Source organism: Pseudorasbora parva, chromosome 2 (assembly GCF_024679245.1).
Source record: "Pseudorasbora parva isolate DD20220531a chromosome 2, ASM2467924v1, whole genome shotgun sequence".
NCBI classification, from domain to species: Eukaryota; Metazoa; Chordata; class Actinopteri; order Cypriniformes; family Gobionidae; genus Pseudorasbora; species Pseudorasbora parva.
The window spans coordinates 39,529,871-39,552,244 of record NC_090173.1 but is presented as its reverse complement, the minus strand read 5'-3'; the positions used below and the strand labels follow the sequence as shown (position 1 = coordinate 39,552,244).

The following is a 22,374-nucleotide window of genomic DNA, read 5'->3' as shown; positions in this document are numbered from 1 at the left end:
TCGGACTCAAACCTCTCTGAACTCAGTCTCGATTCGGACTTAAACCTCTCTGAACTCGGTCTCGACTGTGACTCAAACCTCTCTGAACTCGGTCTCGACTCAGACTCAAACCTCTCTGAACTCGGTCTCGACTCTGACTCAAACCTCTCTGAACTCAGTATTGACTCGGACTCAAACCTCTCTGAACTCGGTCTCGACTCAGACTCAAACCTCTCTGAACCCGGTCTTGATTCGGATTCAAACCTCTCTAAATCGATCTTGATTCGGACTCAAATCTCTCTGAACTCGGTCTCGATTCGGACTCAAACCTCTCTGAATTCGTTCTCAAGTCCCGCCCTACATTTTTCTAATTTCAGAGGCTATGTCACTCAGATATACGTCACAATAAGGAGAAAAAGACGATCTCAACTTCCGTTTCATGCCACCTTTAAAGATCACTGCACACTAAGCTCCTAGAAAACGTGTAGAAGCCAGCCAATAAGATTTAGATGTTTGTCTTCTCGAAAGTGTTTGCAATTTACTGTGCCATAATGCATCAGATGTTCAGTGACCGGAGTCTGGGGCTGAGAAAAAAAAATTAGGTGAATAGGAGTCTAACTTGCAGTATGTGCTTGCCTGCAGTTCCTACATCGCCCCCTCAGGGTGTGGAGGCCAAAGCAGTGAACTCAACCACCATTGAATTTACTTGGAATCCACCACCTCAGCAGTTCATCAATGGCATTAATCAAGGTTACAAGGTACACTCGTATATAAACTATATGTTTTGTGTCCATTCATTGTTGTTGTTGTTGTTGTTTTGCTCCTTCGTTTTCTTGTTCTGTTTGAGTGACACTGGTCTGTCCCTCAGTTGATGGCATGGCCCGAACGGTCTCCAGAGGATGTTATTGTAGTGACCATCACTCCTGATTATCATGGGACACGTCACTTCGGTTTCATCAGCGGTCTGAAAAAGTTCACCTGGTACTTGACATCAGTGCTGTGCTTCACAACACCAGGGAACGGACCCCGCAGTGCCCCCAAATTAGTGCAAACTCATGAGGACAGTAAGTAATAGTCTGTTTCTTTTGTCGGTTCAGGTAGTGTTTCTGTCTCTCACTGAATCATATTACTTAATAAAATGGATTTGATACTGACTGTCGTTCAAACATTCACTGATGCTCCTGAGGAAATCATGATGCATTAAAAGCCAGGGGTGAAAACTTTGAAGATCAAGGTAAATTGTACTCAGTTTGTCTTCCAGGAAATTCTTCTATTGCTTCCAAAGGGATATTAAAACAAAATAAGACACATTTGGTCATCTCATTGCTTGAAAGGGTTTAAAAGATGCTGAAGAATTTGCAGGTCCTGGATGATTTTTATGAAGAACATTGGGCAGTTTAATTGCTCAGGACAAACAAGGGTCAAAGGAAAAAAGGACCATCCAGTAACACAGTATTTAGAATCAGGGCTCTTATTTCATGGAAGAAGGAGGCGGGAACAATTAAAAGACTTTACTCAAAAAATTACCTGGAAGTAACGCGGGCAGCCCCCCACGGACAGCTGCCACACACACATATAATAAAACATAAATAAAACACAACACAAACCCAGGCCTGGTCCTTTCTCATCTTTCACTGGTGTTGCTCGCTCTTGTATGCCTCCGAGCTCCCTCATGAGAGGACTCGAGACCGCACCGGTCACTCACTCCTCCCACTTCTGTCTAATTCTGCTATTTTTTGTCTTGTGGAATATATGTAAACATTTTATGTAAAATATCTTATTCAGGACAGTACTAAATAAGAAACAATTATGATTCATTTTATTTTGTTAAAATTATTCACATTTGTTTATATATATATATATATATATATATATATATATATATATATATATATATATATATATATATATATATATATATATATATATATATATATATATATATTGTAATATTAAAATAATAATATATAAATATTTTATTATATGTAGCTTACCACCAGCTTTTGGCCATCAGCATTGTGACAGCGTTCTTGCTCTGAAACTCTGCTGGGGTAGTTTGGGGTTGTTAAAATACCAAATTATAACATGTCTTATAAAAGTCACATTAATTAAAGTGCTGCTCAGACTTAAGCACAAATACTGCTCTGTGGGTCAAGCCAATATAATTATATCAGTGTCTTTAGGCGTCTATGACACTACAAGTGAGAAATTATTTTGGTTACTTTCAAGAGAAGTGTTACAATAAAAGAAATGTCAGGTTCTGATATCACTGGAAACTTTGTTGTGGTTCATTATAAAAGGAGTAAATAATGGCTTATTTCACATGTTTCACAATTAGAGTGTGGATTAGTCTATAATCAGCTCAATTAGCCTACGGTAGAAAGTGGAGTTTGTTTAGAAACAAAAAGGAGGTCTACAACCGGGTAACATCTTTGTGTTTAGTTCCAGGCCCTGTCGGTCGCTTGAGCTTTACGGAGATATTGGACACGTCTCTGAGAGTGAGCTGGGAGGAACCTGTGAATAAGAACGGTATCATTACTGGTGAGTGTTTTTGACCTTTCCGCTGCTTTTATTGATGTGATACTTTACAGTTTTTCTCAATTGTTTACACACATTTTCTGAAAGCATGCCTCATATTCTCAAAACTCTACACACAAATCCCCCAAAAAAAAACCACACAATGGGGGAAACCCCTCAATTCTCCTGCAAAATGACACTTTACATTCAAAACAATGTTATTTCTTCTCAAAATGGGATTTTTTTTTTCAAATGACACACACAAACCATCATATGGATATACATTTATAAGAACCAGCTGAACACTGATGTGCTCAATGTAAAACACTGATGAATGTAAAACACTTCTCCATTCATCATAATGACTTAGGCATTTTTTGGTTCAATGTTACTACAGACAGTGCAAACATAAGTGTGTTGTAAAATATTTGAGAATATTGTTTTTATATTTATATAACACACAAATACATGGTACAATTATTTTATTTTTCCTGCAAAAACAATGTACACAGTGTACATCCCATTCCCAACCAACACAAAGTTGCACATACACTACATACAAAACAACAGAAGAATTTACTGAATACAGTTACAGTAAAAAAAATAATAAAAAATAAAAATGCCTATGCTGCATCCCCCTGTTACCCTTTTATGCTAAAGCTCTGATTGCTAACTGTAAAACTGTGTGACGGGTGTTTGCCCTTGTGATGAGATGAGTCAGATGAGTCCTTGTGAAAACAAGATATTTTTTGCATGGAAATTGTGCCAAAAGCAGAGAATTGTGTGTAGTGTTTTGAAAAAAGTATGTTTTAGAACTGCAATTTGAGTGTAAAACAGGAACTGTGCTTGTAGTTTAGCAGAATTGGTTTAGGGGGTCGGTGAATGAGTTACATGTTGTGGTCATTGTGTCTCAAGTACCAGAATTTGTGTGTAAACTATTGAGAAAAACTGTAAAAAGACATTTCAGAACTATCAAGCAAAATACTTACATTTTGCCAGCAATAAATCAGAATGAATTTGTTTGTTAGTTTTGAGAATGTTGAGTTGAGATTTGCCTGTTAAATGAAATGTAATCTGTCCCCTCTGTTTAAATGTAGCTGAACGTTGCATTAGACATAGCAGGTGAGCCCGTGAAGGAGCTCAATTTTCATTTGGCAACTCTTGGATGTTCGTATAGCTTTATTAATGGATACACTTCTATTTAACACTTCATTGAGTTTTTGCACAAAGGCAATTATGGCATTGTTGTTTGCATTCTGTTGGCAGAAACAATTTTTGCTCCCTGTTGCACAGCTGTAAAGGATGCTTTTGTGAATGTGTGTGCATGCGTGTGTGTGTGTGTGTGTGTGTGTGTGTGTGTGTGTGTGTGTGTGTGTGTGTGTGTGTGTGTGTGTGTGTGTGTGTGTGTGTGTGTGTGTGTGTGTGTGTGTGTGTGTGTGTGTGTGTGTGTGTGCGTGTGTGTGTGGTTGTGTGTGTGTGTGTGTGTGTGTGTGTGTGTGTGTGTGTGTGTGTGTGTGTGTGTGTGTGGCTGGGGGTTGGTGCTGATACAGGTGTTTTAGCATTCAAGAAGTGAATTGCAAACAGATCAATTTATAAGATCAAAGTGGGTGAGCAAACATTTAGGTGAGAGAAATGTAATTTTAATTCACCAATCCCCCCTCCTATATTTTTCAAAAAGAAATTCAGCCCCTGTCCTATATGCAAAATTTTGTATCTTTCATTTATCTCTCTTTTTTTTCTTTCTTTTTTTTCTTTATTTTTGACCAGGACAGCACATTTTCACATTTTCATAAGAGTCACGGGTGAAGTCTCAATAATTCGGAGAAAGAATTAGATCTGGACTAATGAGGCATTGTTAGATTGATACTGGACATAGATTAAGCCGAGTGAGTCGAGGAACGACTCTGAATGTTGATTGAAAGTATAGTGACGAATGAGATCAGACATACATTAGACTAAATAGCTCCTGTCTATATCAATGTACACAGCATTGTTGCTCTTTGAATGTTGCCTATGCCGGTTCACTAGCAGCCTCTCCCAGCACAAAGCTTGATTTATGAGCGTCTCAATGGAAAAGGACATTCAGCGATTGGAAACAGTGCTGACTCTGGGAGAAAATACTCCCAATAAACAGCAAATTACATAGGATCTCTGCTGGCTATTAGTCTCAGTTAGATGCAGGTTAGGGGGCAGGGCCCCGGGTCTAGACAACTCACTACAGCAGTTCTCCATTTCACCCACCTTGTTTGTTAAGGAGAGATTGTTTATTTCAAGTTCAAGACCCCAGAAAAATTCCTCCTTCTCTGGCGAGTTGTCATCCCAGGTTGGACTTGGGTGAGGTGCCCGAATTGGCCCATTCCCACAGGTTTTAAACCATCAAGTGTATAAATGACTTCTTGAGTTTCAATTCATTTGATGGTGTTTTGCAGGTTACCTGGTATCCTGGGAGGTGCAGGGGAAGAACCTATCACGGGTGGCGCGCACTTTGGCCAACACCACGCTGGACTACAAGGTCACCGGTTTGACATCCCTCACCACGTACACGCTGGAAGTGGCAGCTATGACAGAGGCGGGAGTTGGAACTGTAACTTCCTCCACCATTTCGTCGGGAGTGCCACCAGGTCTGTCATAGCTTTTGAACATAGACAATTAAAAATAAAACCTGTATTGAAGGAGCTACTCTTCCTTATTTATGGATGTTTATTGTACACAAGCAATATAAGAATGAATGATGATCTTTTTAGTTGGCTTTTTCTGCTCAGAAACTGCAAAGTTGTTGCCCATGCACTGCCATAAATCAAATGTGGCACTGAAGGAGAAATATTCATTTATACCAGCTTTAAGGCAGACTTTCTCTCGCTCGCTGAAAGAAGGCAAATGCTGAACTGGCTGAACGCCAAGCCAAAATCATAATGCCTGCTGATAAATTGCATATTGTGAGACATTAGGGAAACAGACATCTACACATTTCACTGGGGATTTCAGGCAGATGCGAGACTATCGTCTGTTATTTGATTTAATTCCAGTGTAATTTCATCAAAGGTTTCTCGACCCAAATGAGACTTTTTATCTCTGCACTTCAAAAGAATCGCAAATCTCTTTTTTTTTGACTCAGTCCCTTGTGCAACATGGATCTACACTGTGTTATTAAAAATATTCTGGTCATAATTCAGAAAGGCTTAAAAGGCAGGCGTGTGGATGTTTTGTGTTTATTGATTGTTGTGGTGTGCGGATGTTTTTTAGAAGTGACTTTTACAGTTTGTGTTTATTTATTTTATTGAATTTTTTTCTTTAACGCAGAACTTCCCGGGCCTCCATCAAATCTGGTTATTTCCAAGATCAGTTCACGTTCTGCTACGCTGAAGTTCCGTGCAGGGGATGATGGGAAGACGACCATCTCTAAGTGGATTGTTGAGGGGCAGGTGAGTCATATTTGAGTTCTTCTTTATCTGATCATTATGTGCCTACCATCACGCTGGCCTGAAGCTGTACATCCTCACAGTGCTCCCTGATGTGTCTTCACCAGCAAATAAAAACATTTTACAAGATAATGAAACATCCCTGCAGCGTTGAGCAAAGTACTTATGATGATTTGTGTCTGCTTTATCTTCTAATTCTGGCGATGTACATTTCAGTTGTTTTGACAGTTTGACAGATTAGTCTTTGTATTTGTCGGTCAGTGTATACCGAATAACAATTTTGGCTGTTGTAGCATATCTCACAAACATTGTGAATGAATGAATCAATCAATCACTGAATCAAATAATGAATAAATTAATCCATCAATCAATCAAACAGCCAAGTTTGAGCCAATGGACAGTGGAGCAAAATCATTTTTGTGCTATTTTTATTTGACGGTCAGTATATACTGACTAAATAAGTGTAGACAAATTATAGTTCTTGATAATTCAAGGTGGAATAGTGGGGGGAAAATATCTGCACTATTTGTATTTGTTGGTCAATGCACACTGAACAACAATTTTAGTTAATGTATCAATTCTCACAAAAAATATAATACAATCAATTGAAACAATAAAAAAAATTTATCTAATTTTATTTTTTGTGAGAATTAATAACATGACCAAAAAGCAGCAAGCTCATTGGCTGCAGATGCAACATGGACCAATCAGCTGTGCCAAGTAGTTAATGTTGTAATTATCATCACCTTGCGTTAAGGGCCCATCAGCCTGTGCCATCAGTGCTGCGTTCCAGTTCGTTTTTATCATGCCCTTCACTCGCGAACTTCCCTCTGTCTCGTTCACTCGGATGTGCGTCATTGCTTACGTTGCATGAGTGCCCACTACTGGCGGAAACTTTGCAATGCACTGAACTGGAACGCCCTAAGCCCTTGATCAGTTGGAATCCACTATGGAGTTGATTTATTATTTATTTTTTTCCTGTACGAAATTATTTAATGCAGCATTCTATATGCATATGGGTGTTTTGGGTTGTTTTGAATGTTTTTAAAAATATCCTAGAGTTGTTTGTGGTGGGGTAAATTAAACGCGATGGTGACGTGTTGTGGTGACGTCACAATCGCGTTGCACTGTGGTATATGAAGCTACCTGAAGTGTACATATGAAGTAGACTCGCTCACTCAGTCAAGGGTCTGTCCATATAAACTTCCCTTGTCCACTTCACGAAGTGGAACGCACTTCAAATTGGCGGCGGGGATTCCCCCAAGGGGAAGTGCTTAGGGAAGTTTGCAAGTGCGTGTCTTAAAGTGGAGTGGAACGCAGTACTAGAGTTTCATGACTGAACTAGGCATTAATCGATCAATGAATGAAACAAAAAAGTTCATGTAGACTCAAGGTGAGAGTGGAGCAAAAAAATATCTGTGCTATTTTTATTTGTTGGGCAATGCACTCTGAACAACATTTTTGGTTATTGTATTAATTCTCACAAAAATAAAATGAGATTAAATAAATAAATAAATAAATAAATAAATAAATAAATAAATAAATAAATAAATAGGCAGGTTTTTAGGATATAAGGTGGGGCAGTGAAGCAAAACATTTCTGTGCTATTTTTATTTGTTGATCACTGTACATCGAATAAAACAATTTTAACTGTTGTATCTTGTCTCACAATTTTTTTTATTACATACCTTTTACATTAAAAAAAATAAAATAAATGCAGTAAAAAAAAAAAAAGATTTTGAAAAACATAAGAATATCACATCAAAATCTCCCTTTGATTCGACCAATTTGCTAATTAGGTTATGCTGTGCCCTTTCAGAAGTGTTAAGGCTTGAAAAGTGTTTAATGCTTCAAATTGGCATCCAGCTGTCATCAGAGGGGTTTTAAAAACAGCCTGCATGCGGACTTATCACATATACTTGATTCACTTCCACTCAGCACTTCCATTTCAACCCTGAATAACAGCAAGCTCCGGTTGTGATTGCCCTCCATGGCTCAGAGATGTATTGAGAGCACATCCTAACCCTTTCCACGTCGCCTGCGACTTTAGCAAAAGTGATGACAGATTGAATCACATGACTGACTCCTAATTTGTAATCGACGTCACCTCTCTGAGCTTGACGGCGCCGGCCCAGAGTTTGCAAAAGGAAGCCTCTGCTTTTCATGTGGTGGCACTTGAATTCCAGAGTTGATTGAGGCCGGGCTATCTGCCACTGCAGAAATCTGTCACAGAGTGAGAGAGAGGCCCTGCATACGCACCAGCTATGAAATACAACGGCAGTCTCCAGCATAAGGTGCCACGCGTCTAACATCTATCAAGTTGGCATAAATGCTTACCGCATACAGTACACTCCACTGGTCATAGTAAATCTTCCTGAGTGCTATGAGCTTTGATTGGTTTAGACTTGGCTCGCACAATGTGTTTGAAATGGGGCAGTGGCTGGCACTGTCCTGGACTCAATTGAAAAAGCTTTAACCTGCTCCGCTCTGCATTCTTACTGAAGGCTCGTTCCCTACAAAACAGTCTAAGCGCCTTTGGCCTGTGATGTACTGGGTATAATGAAGTGAAGTGTGTGGATTTTTTTCCTCCTTCTTTCATTAAATTCACTACTTGGACTCTGCATTTGACAAATACTAATAGATACTTTTCTCAGGTGTTTGGAAATATCCAGGTAGTCTTGTGTAACCATACTATTGCCATAGAGCCTGGCTGACCTTTTCTTCCGGACAAGAACCACCCATCTGACTAAGACATAAAATTGATTTAACCATTTTTATAGATTTCGTAGTGCTTTTTGTAGCAGCCCTGGAAAATGTAAACATGACTTTGTGTCCTGGTGATAAATTAGTGAATGATGAAACCTGTGCCTTTAATCATATTTGCAAAATTCATCAGATGGCCCATATGATTAAAAAGAAGAAAAATTTGTTTGAAATTGAAATATAAATATAAATATAAATATAAAGCCATCACAATTTGGCCCTTGTCAAACTCAATTAAATCTTTACGCTTGCCCATTTTTCCTGCTTTAAACACATCAACTTTGAAGACGAAATGTTCACTTGCTGCCTAAGTTATCACTCCCACTAGCAGGTGCCGTGATGAAGGGATAATCAGTGTTATTCACTTCAACTGACCGGTCATAATGTTATGCCTGATCAGTGTATATATACAGTGCATCCGGAAGATATTCACAGGACTTTACTTTTTCTCCATTATGTTATTTTACAAGCTTTATTCCAAAAATTTACATTTTCATTTTTACGCATTTGGCAGGCGCTTTTATCCAAAGTGACTTACATTCAAGGTACACATTTTACATTTTTGTCAATTCTTGCTTTTCCTGGGAATCGAACCCATACCCTTTCATGCTCTATAATGAGTAGAGCATGACCTAGCGCCATGCTCTATTCATTGAGCTATAGGAAAGCCCTATAGCTAATTTTTATACAAATAAAATAAAATAAATTAAATATATTATTTTCCTCAAAATTCTACAAAAAAATAAATGAAAATCACTTGTACATAAGAATTTACAGTCTTTGCTTAATACTTTCTTAAAGCATTTTTGGCACCAATTACAGCCTCAAGTCTTTTTGAGTATGATGCTACAAGCTTGACACCTATTTTCGGGCAGTTTCTCCCATTCTTCTTTGCAGGACCTCTCAAAATCCCATCAGGTTGGATGTGGAGTGTCGGTGCACAGCCATTTTCTCCAGAGATGTTCAATCGGGTCCAAGTCTGGCCTCTGGCTGGGCCACTCAAGGACATTCACAGAGTTGTCCCGTAGCTACTCCTTTGTTATCTTGGCTGTGTGCTTAGGATCGTTGTCCTTATGGAAGATGAACTTTCACCCCAGTCTGAGCTGAAACATATCCCCACAGCATGATGCTGCCACAGTCATGCTTCACTATAGGGATGGTATTGGCCAGGTGATGAGCGGTGATGCCAGATGGGCTGTCGTGTGCCTTTTACTGAGGAGGGGCTTCTATATGGCCACTCTATCATATAGGCCTGATTGGTGGAGTGCTACAGATATTGTTGTTCTTCTGTAAGTTTCTCCTCTCTCCACAGAGAAACGCTGGAGCTCTGTCAGAGTGACCATCGGGTTCTTGGTCACCTCCCTGACAAAGGTCCTTCTCCCCCAACGTTTAGCCAGGCGACCAGCTCTAGGAAGATTCCTGGTTGTTCCAAACTTCATCCATTTACAGATGATAGAGGCCACTGTGCTCATTGTGAATTTTTTCAGTGTTTTTCTCCAGAGCTGTGTCTCGATACAATCCTGTCTTGGAGGTCTGCAGACAATTCCCTTTTGACTTCTTGGATTGGTTTGTGCTCTGACATGAACTGTTAACTGTGGGACCTTATGTGAACTAGAGATGATTTTTATATCTATGTTCTTTATTATATATAAGACAAGTCAAGTGTCGATTTGAGAGACTAAATTGATCAGTGTGGTCAATTTCACTGTCGGCTGCTGGCTGCTTGGTTATCACTTTAAAAAACTAGCTAAAACTTTAATTTAACAAACAAAAAATGCTCCAAAATGTGTATAAATTAACTTAATAAAGAAACTAAACTAAATATATTTAATTTTCTACTTAATATATACTAAACTGCCTGTGTAAAAACGCCCTAAGACAACAGAAGAACAACACATGGTCTCACACAGACACTGTAGACTGTATATAAAAGTTACAGTAACTTGGGGTGATGTCAAAAAACAGTCATATGTTATTACAGTCATAACAATATGTTTCAGCATGTTACAATAATTATATGGCTTGAGTTTTGCATGATGGTCTCTCACTTGAAATGCCATCCCTAATATAAACAGGTGTGTGCCTTTCCAAATCATGTTCAATCAACTGAATTTACCACAGGTGTACTCCAAACAAGTTGTAGAAACATATCAAGGATGATCAGTTGAAACAGGACGCACCTGAGCTCAATTTGGAGTGTCATGGCAAAGGCTGTGAATAGCCTACATGTACAAGGTTTTTTGTTTAATAGATTTTAAAGATTTCATACAAACTTATTTCACAATGTCATTATGGTGTATTGTTTGTAGAATTTTTAGGGAAGTTGTGAATTTAATTTATTTTGGAATAAGGCTGTAACATAATATAATGTGGAAAAAGTAAAACGCTGTGAATACTTTCCGGGTGCACTGAATGACTGTACACTGTATACTGTATCAAAATTAATGTCTTAATAAAATGTTTTATTAAATATGTTTAATGCAATAATTTTGTTAAGCACTGCGAAAACAAAACAATAACTTGTGCTCTATTACTGAGTAGAAGAAAATGTATATTTCAAAAAAATATATTACTTTGGGTTTAGTACTATGTCAATATAATAGCTAAATCTTTTATTTAGTATTTATTATTATTACTTTTATTTGTCAGTCGACATATACCAAAAAATGAACATGTTATCATATTTGTAATTTCACTCTTAATAGTCTTAATAATTAATTGTCTTACAGATAAGTGAAAATAATAGATTTATTTTCTTTATATTTTAATATATCCCTAATAAGGGGATCATCATATTTAGGGGTCGTTGATATGGATGCCACAGACTGTAACAGCAGTGTTCTCTGTCTTCAGGTGGGCAGTATCGGTGATGAAGAAGAGTGGAAGGTGTTGTATGAGAAAGAGAACGACCCTGAAGCTCAGTTGCTGGAAGTGCCCAGTCTCACACCGTTCACACACTACAGGTCAGTGACGTTTCTATACAAACACCCATTAGCTGCATTAAGATGGCAATTACCATGTAAGCAGCATTTTCATTTGCTTTAACCTGAATAAATACACATTTTAAGTGAGCCTAATCAAATTAAGACATCTAGATTACGCCAATTACAGTTGCATTACTGAAGACAAGTATACACCTTAATAAGATTATGATTCTGTGCCTGCATAAATAAATCGAATGGTACACAGCATGCTATGGCAATGTTTTCCATTCTGGATTTATGGCTGTGATCTTGTTATTTTCTGCTTCTTTCCCTGAGGATGCCGTTAATTCATTCCTTTCTTCTTTCCTGTTCTTTCTGATCTTGACATCTTTGTAATATTTGCCTTATGCTGAAAAAAGACAATTGAACTGAGATTTGCTACAGAATTGCTGAGACATAGTATGTGCATGAAATCTATTTACACACAGAAAACACTTGTTTTATGCATGGACTTCAGAATTCACTCCACACTGCAAGTTCTGCGAGTGACAGTCGCATTTGAATGATCATTTTGTGTGTGTACAGAATACGACAGCGAAAAATCCCTCCAGACTTTGCAATAGTTAACAGTGATAACCAGAGCTACAATATAGCACTTGGCATCTTGTGGATGTAAACAAACATGCAGGCCAACAGTTTAACCTGTTTTGTGTTGTTGTTGCTGCTAAAAGAAGTAATAGCAACCAATGACTTGATATTAATCATCTGTTCTTAGTAAACTGTGGCGCTAATAACAATAGTCTAATTATAGTCTATTTTCACATTCACAAAAAAAGTTTATATACTTGCAAAGAGAAAAAGAATGTAAAACACAAATGCAAAGCACAATTCTTGGATTATGGCCAATTATGAATTTGTGTGGGCCGATCTTGAGAACGGACATTCTCTTTAGCCAATTAGATGCGAGTTTTGAATCCAGCCAAACATAATAGAGTAAAAAAAAACTCTGTTACCTTAAAGGTGCCCTAGAATGAAAAATTAAATTAACCTTGCCATAGTTAAAATAAAGAGTTCAGTAAATGGACATCACATACTGTGAGTCTCAAACACCATTGCCTCCTCTTTCATATGTAAATCCTGTTTGTGAAAAACACCACGGAAAAACAGGCTATTTTCAACATAATGGCAACTGTGACGCAATCACTCGGCTCATTAATATGTACGCCCCAACATTTGCATGTCAGCCCATGTTTATATTCAGGCGGACCAATTTGGGAGCAGGTAAACAAGCGTCTTGCGAGGATAGCGATAACGTCGGATCATGGAAATAAATGTTATGATTCAGGCTGTGCAGGGGATGTGAGGACTTTTCATAGCCTTCCCACAGATAAAAAAATGTCAACAGTCATTGTTGATGTTTATTTACAATTTGATACTGCAATAATTTAATTCAAAATCGTTAGTTTGCTCGGCCCATTTCACCACGGACAGTTTTTCTAACCTGGACAATATCAAGCAGGATTCGCTCAGCGTCTAAAACTGAAGAAATGGCCGATTCCAACAATATTCCTGCAAACAGTAGGTAGTGATTTTATCCTCTTCTTTTTAAACCCATCTTTTTCTACCCATTTCTGATTAAATTGAAAGTTTCTTAGTAAGACAACATTAACGATAAAATCCCCTGTGTTCTCTATATCCAAGCAAGATGCTAGTAAAGTAATTATTGGAAACTCCAAGTAGCACACATAATAGTTTGTCAAATGACAAAGGTTAATATTATTGACAGTGCTGTCATAAAATGCAACAGTAGATACGTATGTCGATCCCTTTTGATGGATTAAAATCTAAATTAGCCTATATTTCATCATTAACACATGCAAGCTAACTATGTTTACTACTACTGTTTAGTTGCTTACAGATCGCTCACTCGATTCTTGTAGCTTACGTCACCTTCTCCACCATCTAAGTTGAAACGATGTTGAAACGATGCCTGTTGAGGCTTCTAGTCAATTTGTTAAATAAATATATATATTTTTGAGAACTGAAGTATGATTATTTTGCAGCGGGTGAGTAGTAAACATGACACTGGCTATTTTGAGTGGCTTCTACATTACTTTGTTTGGCTAAATAAATCGACTTTTAAATCAGTACTCTACTGTCAAATTGTAACATTACTGTACAAACAACATATTTACGAGCTACCCAGTTCATTTCGTGATTCAAAGTTAAGAAGCTATCATTGTAAAATCAGCCGTGCAGTTAAACAGCCAATCAGAGCAAACTCTGGATTAATAATCACAACCCTTCCAAATAAGGCAAAACCAGAGCATTACATCCTAGGGGCAATTTCTCAATGGACCTGTAAAACCATATCTGGACAATTTGTGACCTTAAATAAGCCACATACCCTCTATTTAGATATCAGAGAACAATTTAAAATATTGTTTCAAATCATTCTAGGGCACCTTTAACACAAATGATAATGAATTAATTTACACAGCACCTAAGGTATTAAAAACTATCCTCTAGCATGCTTACGTAGGCCAACTGGTAGAGACATAGAGTAGTATTGCATCCTTCATATCTTGAGATTTTTCTTAGTTTTATCATATTTATAAAAGACAGACACATTCTACTGATTCTTTCTGAAAACAGCTGAGCTTGTAAAGGCGTGCAGCGGACAGAGCTAATGATCATGAGCACAGAAACACAAACATTACATCATGGCATTAACCCTGGATAACTTTCAATTCACTATACCTTTGTGTTGTTTACATTATATGCGCTTGTGCGCCGATTGGCAACAAAAAAGACATTTGATGCCGTTTCACTCACCACCTGCGGTTTCAACTCATGACCGGGACACACTTGCAGAACTCTGTTGCTTCTCCTGAAAAAACGAACTGCATCCACTGTTTCCTTAAAGCTGAGTTATTTGGGAAGATGAACAAGATCATCTTTCTCTCACAACCAGAAACACACTTCTTTAGTGACTATTCTTTAGTGGTATACAAACAAAATAACAAAATTAAGTATGTGTTCTGAGGTTGTCACACCATCGAAAAATATGTTATTAACCACCCAGCCAAATTAAAATGATAAAAAAGTAGCCAAGTAAATAAAATAAGAGATCAAAATCTTGAAAAAATTAGCAGTATTCTCTGCTCTCAAACGCTGGGGGTGTGTCCGCTGGCTGTGCTGAAACCACGCCCACTCAGGGGGAAAGCTGCCTCCGCCTCACTCAACTGTCACCGCTACAGCCAGAATGGATGCTCCCGCAACCTATGTGTTCCACTCCTGCCCACGCCCGCAATGTTTGTGTCCAGTCCCGCGAATATTATCAAGTAAACAGCCGCTTTAGTTTTCTTCTCAACTTGACTCAATTCTGTTGACTCAATTTATCAATTTATCTACACGCCCAATCTCACTGGGGGTCTCCCAGAAAATTTTCTGACCGTCCACTCCCGCCCACAGCAAAGGTAAAACCGACCGCTCCCGCGGGAGCCCAAACCCAATGCAGCCCTCTACTATGGACTACCTACTATAATTATAAAATCAGCACACAAGGAAACTTACACTCATTGGTAGGCACGTAACGTTACTGCTGATGATGTTGGCACCGGATGTCGGATCAGTGAATCCCTATCCTGTGTAAAACGACCCCTACAGAGGCAGGTGTTGGTGGTGATCCTCGGCTCTCCATCAAAGTGGCTCTTCACAAATTGAATCCACCTCTTCTTGATATGATCGTTTTTCGGAAATTTAAATAAGGACACCATTCTGTTTTGTAAGTGATTATTTCCATGTATGCATTTCTGCGACAAAAGCATAGCTAGCTAGCAAACTGGAGGCTGAAGTAACTAATATTACTGACAATAACTCGCGACTGAGCCGCAAACTGATATGAATGTGCTCTAGTTTAAGAGGCTCCAGTGCGTCATCGACAGTAGGGGCAGGGCCATGTTCAGAGCTATTGAGTGTTTACGCGTAATCCTATTATTTAATTCCAATAATATAAAGCTACTTCTGTTATCTAAACAGGTTTAACATCTGATTTCTTCCGTTTGTTTCAGCCAGCTTGAATCATCTCTGAGCTTCATGATGAACTGCTTGCCTCCGTGTTTTTCTCTACCCCTCAATTTATGTTAAGATCTTATGGATGTTGCCTCAGCCTCTCCATTTGTTCTGCCTGTTGATAAACTTTGATTTCATGGTAATTGATGCAATTATAAAGTGAATTGCAGCGAGCAGGCCCACACAGGGTTATTTACGAACACTAGAGACATCTATTTTCCCACTGGGAAGACATACCAGTGTTGAGTTAAGTTTTAATGTGATTGATTAACTTGATGGTTACAGGTTCCGAATGCGGCAGGTGAATATCGTGGGCCCGAGTCCGGTGAGCATGCCGTCCCGTGTAATTCAAACCCTGCAGGCTCCTCCGGACGTGCCGCCCAGCAGTGTGACTGTACGCACGGCCAGTGAGACCAGCTTGTGGCTACGCTGGGTGGTAAGTGGCATTGTGGTTGTAACTAAAAGACTGTAGGTTTAAATCCTGCAAGAGAGAATTTAGCACCATTTCTTGAGCTACAGTATTATATGGAGGCTTGCTTATGCCATATAATAAAAAAGTAAAAAGGTAACTGTGACTTTTTATCTCACAAATCTCACAATATAAACTTGCAATTGTGCCAGAAACAAGCTCTCATATTATCATCTTTGATATATCTTCCTTGATAAAACAACTTACTGTAAATACAAAAAAAATGTTTCAAAATCAACAATACCATTATCATCATTATGTAAATGACAAACATCATGCGTCATGTTCAGTCTATAGGCTCATAGTGTTTCTTTAGAAAGCTACATTGCCAACTACTGGCCTGGGCTGCGTTTCCCAAAAGCATCGTAAGCCTATGTTGATCGTAAAAACGATCATACGAGTGATCTTAATATTAAGGTCTGTTTCCCAAAAGCATCGTAACTTAAGTAGCACTTTAAAATGTTCATAGATCTATGAGTGCTCTGGAGTAATCGTAAAGCTCTAAGTGTATCGTAAGAAGAGAGACTTATGAGGTCACCTACAGGACAACCGGCAGATTACACCTTTAACTTTATTCAAGTGCATTGTGATAATACTAGGCCTGTATTTTTGTTGTTGTTGTTGTTGTTGTTGTTGTTGTTGTTGTTGTTTTTTATGAGGGCAGGTAACAAACAAACAAAAATACAAAAACATATCTGAATTAAATGACAGAAAAAAGAAAAAAAGAATAAAATAAGTAATGTAGAAAATATACTTCAAAAACTGGGAAAAATAGAGATAAACTTATATGACTTGCTGACATGCACGAAAACCAGCCATGTATTGGACATTCCTCTGCAGTGCCCTCTTCCTTTTTGTCAGGCTTGCAAAATCCTGCCATTTCTTGCAGACCTCTTTACCCAATCTTTTAACTAATAATGTAACTTATAACTTTAAATTTTGTAGCAATGTCCTCCCAGATGTTTTGTTTCTCTTTGTTTGTACGATGCCCTTTAAATCTGTTGAAAATAATATCTTTTCCCGCTCCACCTCCTCTAGAAGGATATAGATTTCATCTTTTTGAAAGGTAATTTTTCTTTTTTCTTTTTTTTTTTGTTCAGCCATTTTGTCATTGCCTCAGCCTGTAGGTAGTTGCTTATTTGCTTATAATATATATAAGAGTTGCTTATAATTATTAGGTGAACCGTTCAGAGGAATCGATTCCATATAAGGTTATATTTCAGCACTTCGCAAATGGACAGCGACTCTTAAGTAGCACTTAAAGCGCGTTCTCGCGCGTTCATGTTAAGTACATTTTTGGGAAACGCACGTGGAATTGCTGCGAGTGATCAAAACTTAGCTCTTTATAGCTAAGATACATCGTTATTGGGAAACCCGGCCCTAGCAGGTTTGTAAAGCAACTTTAGTATTTTTCCCAAATCCTTGTAAACGAGGATCTTCAACACAAAGACATCTATACCCTAAAAAACTTTTTCCATTTTTAGTACATCGTTGTTGTGTAAACATATCCTAATATGTATAATTCAGCAGTTTCATATACACTGGGAAATATAAAGTCCAAGTGCATTATATTAAATTGTCTTCATTCAATAATTCAGGGCCTTGATTTTTTTATTTTCTTTCACAGAGGTTGGAATGGCAAAAACAGGTTCAAGGAAGCTATTACATTGCAACTTTTAGCCATAGTGTTCTGACAGGCTGTCATTATCTTGTATCACACATGAATTCAGCCTAGGATGTTGAAAGCAGGGTGTTTTAGACATCTTATCGATTTTCACCTGATATAAAGACTGCTGACATGTGAGAGCTAGTGCCTAAATTGAGTTTCTCAGATTGAAGCTCTTTACCTGTCAAATTAAAAGCACACGAGAGCTGATGTTTTGCCAGTTTGTGACATCTCACTTACCTTTTGGCACCCACTCAAAATAATTTAGTTGATTTTTTTTGGGCACGTAAATGATGAAGCATTATTAAATATGCGTATTAAATATAAATATGAGATTTATAGGAGCATGTATATTTAATTGGGTTAGGCTGAGCTCAGTGTGCTTGCATTAGCAATGTTCAGGACTTTGCTGAGACTGCGTGTTATGAGGCCACACTGTTTATTTATACTTTTTTGTTCTTCTTTTTTTTAAAGCTCTTTCAATTTAGTTTATATTTCATCATATTGTTTATTTTTAGTCCATTTCACCCTGACTGAAAAGGCATATCATTTTAGTCAAGGAAAATATTTTAATTGAAGATACTGTTCCAAATGACAAAAATCTAATGTTTAAACATTTTGAAGCATACAATACTGATCATACAGTAAGTTTAGGGTGTACGATTTTCAGACCCACTTTAAATTAGGTGGCCTTAATTACTATGTACTGACATTTTAATTAATCATTTGATACAATGCCCTTATTATGTGCATACATGTTTTAACATTGTAATTAAATGTAAAATAAATACCTGCATGTAATTACGTCTGTAAATCATTTCTGTAGTTAAATTTGTAGTTACACAGTTGGCACTTCCCTTACACCTGACCCTACCCTTAAACTGACCCATACCACCTCACCTGTCCCTAACTCTACCCGTATCCAACCTCAATATCAGCAAAAGTCAATTTTGCAAAAATGTCAGCATTACTCCATTCTTCAGTGTCACATGATACTTCAGAAATCATGCTAATATGCTGATTTGCTGCTCATTATCAATTTTATGCATCCTTACTGAATAAATGTTTTAATCTCTTACAAAAAAGTGTAAAATACCACTAACCACTATATATTATGTTAGTATCTCATAATATAAGATATTATGAGACAGTATCTCAATAGTGTTTATCCACTAAGATAAACATTTATTTGTTTAAATATATATGAATGAATAAAATATTTGTTGCTATAACTAAAGTATATAATGAGTATAACTGTGCGTTCAGTTCAGTGAGTATCAAATGTTGCATAATTATCTTTGTGAATATAAATTATTAATCTTTTATACGGCGGTTCAGTACTAAGATATACTGTGAATATCTTTCTTGTCATTTATTGTCTAATATATGTGATCATGATGCATCTTTTTTCCCCCTCTTTATAACTGATCATGAAATCAAAACTTTGTTAAGCAACATCTCCGTCAGTAATTCTGTTGACTTATTCTAAGTGTCTGATGTTTTCCCGGCAGCCACTGCCAGAGACCGAGTACAACGGGAACCCAGAGAGCGTGGGCTACAGAGTCAAAGTGTTGCGAGCGGACATGCGGGGTGAAGCCAGCACTCGATTGGTGAACGACAGACTGGAAAGGGAGATCACCCTGGAGGGCCTGGAGGAGTGGACGGAGTACCAGCTGCAGATCCAGGCCTTTAATTCCATAGGCCCCGGACCCTGGAGTGAGACCGTAAAGGGTCGTACGCGGGAGTCAGGTGAGGACATCCAGATTGGTTGATACCCATGTGATACTGAGACATATTTGCCACTGTGATGCAGAGAGCATCTTCCATTCTCAGGATAATCATATTCTCAAATGTAAACAGGTGGTTGGCAAATTGAATTTTATTTCCTTTATTGAATCACATAACAGCCCCTCACAACACCCTCAATCTGTCTGGTTTGAGAGCTGCTCTGAATGCATGCCTACACTGCAGATAAGAAGCAAGGTGATTGGCTGGCCTAGTGTCGCTACTTATCTTTACCGTTACTTTCTGCAAAATGCACGCAAGAAAGATTTATGGCCCCAAATGACTGCAGCAGAAAATCCTAAAATCTGGCATTTAAAGGTGAAATGTGTCATTTCTTTGTCACTGGTGATATTACACTGAATTGTTTATATATTTGAAGACAATGAGAACGATGTTTAAACATGCAAAAGTCTGCACAAAATGCTATTGCAATGGTTTTGTGGGCTGTTTGCAGGGTGTTGCTAGTGTGTTGTCGTGGTTGCTATCCCAAGTCTAAAGAAATGCAGTGTTTCCACACATAGACTAATTCATGGCATTGCGCCACAGAATCAACACCGGCTGCCACATATTGCATTTTGTTATTCATTCTTTTCTTTTTTTACGCTATTTAAAACACGTATGCAGCGTATTCATTCAGTGGCATTTCCTTTCCCTGCTCTCCCTCCGTCTCCTTGTCACTCACTCTCTCTCTCTCTCTCTCTCTCTCTCTCTCTCTCTCTCTCTCTCTCTCTCTCTCTCTCTCTCTCTCTCTCTCTCTCACACACACACACACACACACACACACCCACACACACACACACACAAGGTCTGTTCCATTCGACCAAGTAATACATAGTAAATCTCACACCAAACTGCCAAACCTGCATGTGGCATGAAACAAAGTCTAAGCTTTTAATTTTTAATATGAAATTCAAACAATAAATAGGGTATTGGCGCACTTAATATGGCATAACCCGTTGAAAATGCTTTTATCTCGTGGCGACGCACGCAGTCACATGTTTCATGGAGCTCTCAATAGTTCCAAACAAACCAGCACTGTCAAAATGTATTAAGTGGATAGACAGCCCCTTCACTATACAGTTATTTGCAGCAGGGCAACAGTACAGCATAGTGTGCATTGATTATTACGTCAGCCATATTTACAGTATAATATTTATTATGGAAAGTGATTGAGATGCAACATTGTTAACATTAATGTTTATGTTTTTCATGGATTTAGCCCTTAGGTATTCCTTACTAATAACTCATACTTATTGGTGGTCAAATGTGACCATACACCTTAAATATTTTTCAATTGCATAAATGTTCTATATTTTAGTTAAAGCAGCTTTACAGTGTTAAACAGGAAAATATCACAACAAAATGTAATTCGGCTATGCAATCACTCTGGAGAAAACAGTGATGTTATCAGCTCATTTCAAATCATCATATAGTGACAATGTGGACAGATCAGTGATATAAAGGCAAATGACAGTCATTTTGTGGTTGGAAAAAAAATAATTTTAATTTGTAATCCCTTTACCCACTAGGTGCTTGATTGGCTCTTTAATAAATATGCATGTATCTAGTCTAGTTGCTCAAAAAAAGTATTGCAGATCATAACTGCTTACTTATTTTTTAGTTTTGCATTTGAATACATATTTAGACATGATCAAACACTAGATTTCTTTAAATGTGAAATTTTAAAACGGTTATAACTTAAATCCTAATATTTTTGAAGATACTTACATAAGCACACACAAGTGAATATTAATGAATGTAAGCAAATATAATTTAACCCAAGAAAAGTTTAAAATTGTTCTAAAAGGCAAACTTATTTTTCCTTATTGATAGACTATTTGTGCCAATCCACCACCTCCACTCCCCACCCCGGTCTGACATGGAACAACACACACAAGTCTGATTCCTTCTGATTCCCTCCTATCTCAACTCAAATGGTCAAGTAATGAATAAATAAATCAGTGTCAGTGCTGTTATGAGCAACCTAGCTGTGCCAATCAAACATATTGCAATTCCATTTGGTGCCACTAGTGGTTCAGAAATTGCACACTTGAACATTATTAGTCATTTGGAAAGCTGCACTTGGGTGACCGTTATCAGAAAATTACGTTTTTGTGCAGAGGGAGTCATTATGTAATTGTGTGGCTAGCAGCCCACATATAGGTACGTTCTGGGCTGGCTGTGCTGCCTCATGTAATGCCTTGTGCTAAATGTTTGTCTGTCTTTTATTGGTCTGTTCACTGTCTCCTCACGCTCACACTCTTGTTTGCTGCTTGCACGCTAATGCTGTTTGCTTTCTTTTCTCCCCATGACATTGGACAGGTGACTAATCCACGTGAGTTTACTCAGTACTCAAGGCCGTGTGTTAAGGCACTGTGCGATAAGAGAGTGTGATTTGTCTTTGTCTGTTTGTGTAGTGCCATCAGGGGCTCCGGAAAATGTTACGGCGGAGGCCATGAGCTCCAGTCGCATCCTGGTAACCTGGGGCCCTGTTCCTGAGCATGAGCAGAATGGCAATATCCTCGGATACAAGGTGCTAACTTGTGAGAATAGCTCTCTGTTGTTGTTTTGTTTTTTTACATTTCTTTTTGATTTTACACAAATGAAAATGACCTCCGATTGATGTCAAGTAGTGCACTGAGGTACTTTGAAATAATGTTTGCTGAGGGAGCCCTTGGCTCAGTATAATAAGCATCTCAGAAATGACGTTTTTTTTCCTCATGTATGACTGACCCCTTGAACATTGTCCTGTATGATGAAATGACATGCAAGATTTGA

General features: G+C 38.0%; 1 protein-coding gene across 3 annotated transcripts in view; it reads left to right on the top strand.

Annotated features, from left to right (window-relative positions):
* The window catches only part of sdk1a (sidekick cell adhesion molecule 1a), a 479,647-nt gene that overhangs the window by 383,024 nt on the left and 74,249 nt on the right, over positions 1-22,374 (top strand). For all 3 annotated transcript variants that reach the window (XM_067420064.1, XM_067420057.1, XM_067420048.1), the window contains 9 exons: positions 622-737; positions 848-1,043; positions 2,422-2,520; positions 4,926-5,117; positions 5,797-5,918; positions 11,532-11,641; positions 15,962-16,112; positions 19,323-19,560; positions 22,014-22,129. In XM_067420064.1, the coding sequence (XP_067276165.1) occupies positions 622-737; positions 848-1,043; positions 2,422-2,520; positions 4,926-5,117; positions 5,797-5,918; positions 11,532-11,641; positions 15,962-16,112; positions 19,323-19,560; positions 22,014-22,129 (1,340 nt within the window). The remainder of the gene's footprint in view (positions 1-621; positions 738-847; positions 1,044-2,421; positions 2,521-4,925; positions 5,118-5,796; positions 5,919-11,531; positions 11,642-15,961; positions 16,113-19,322; positions 19,561-22,013; positions 22,130-22,374) is intronic.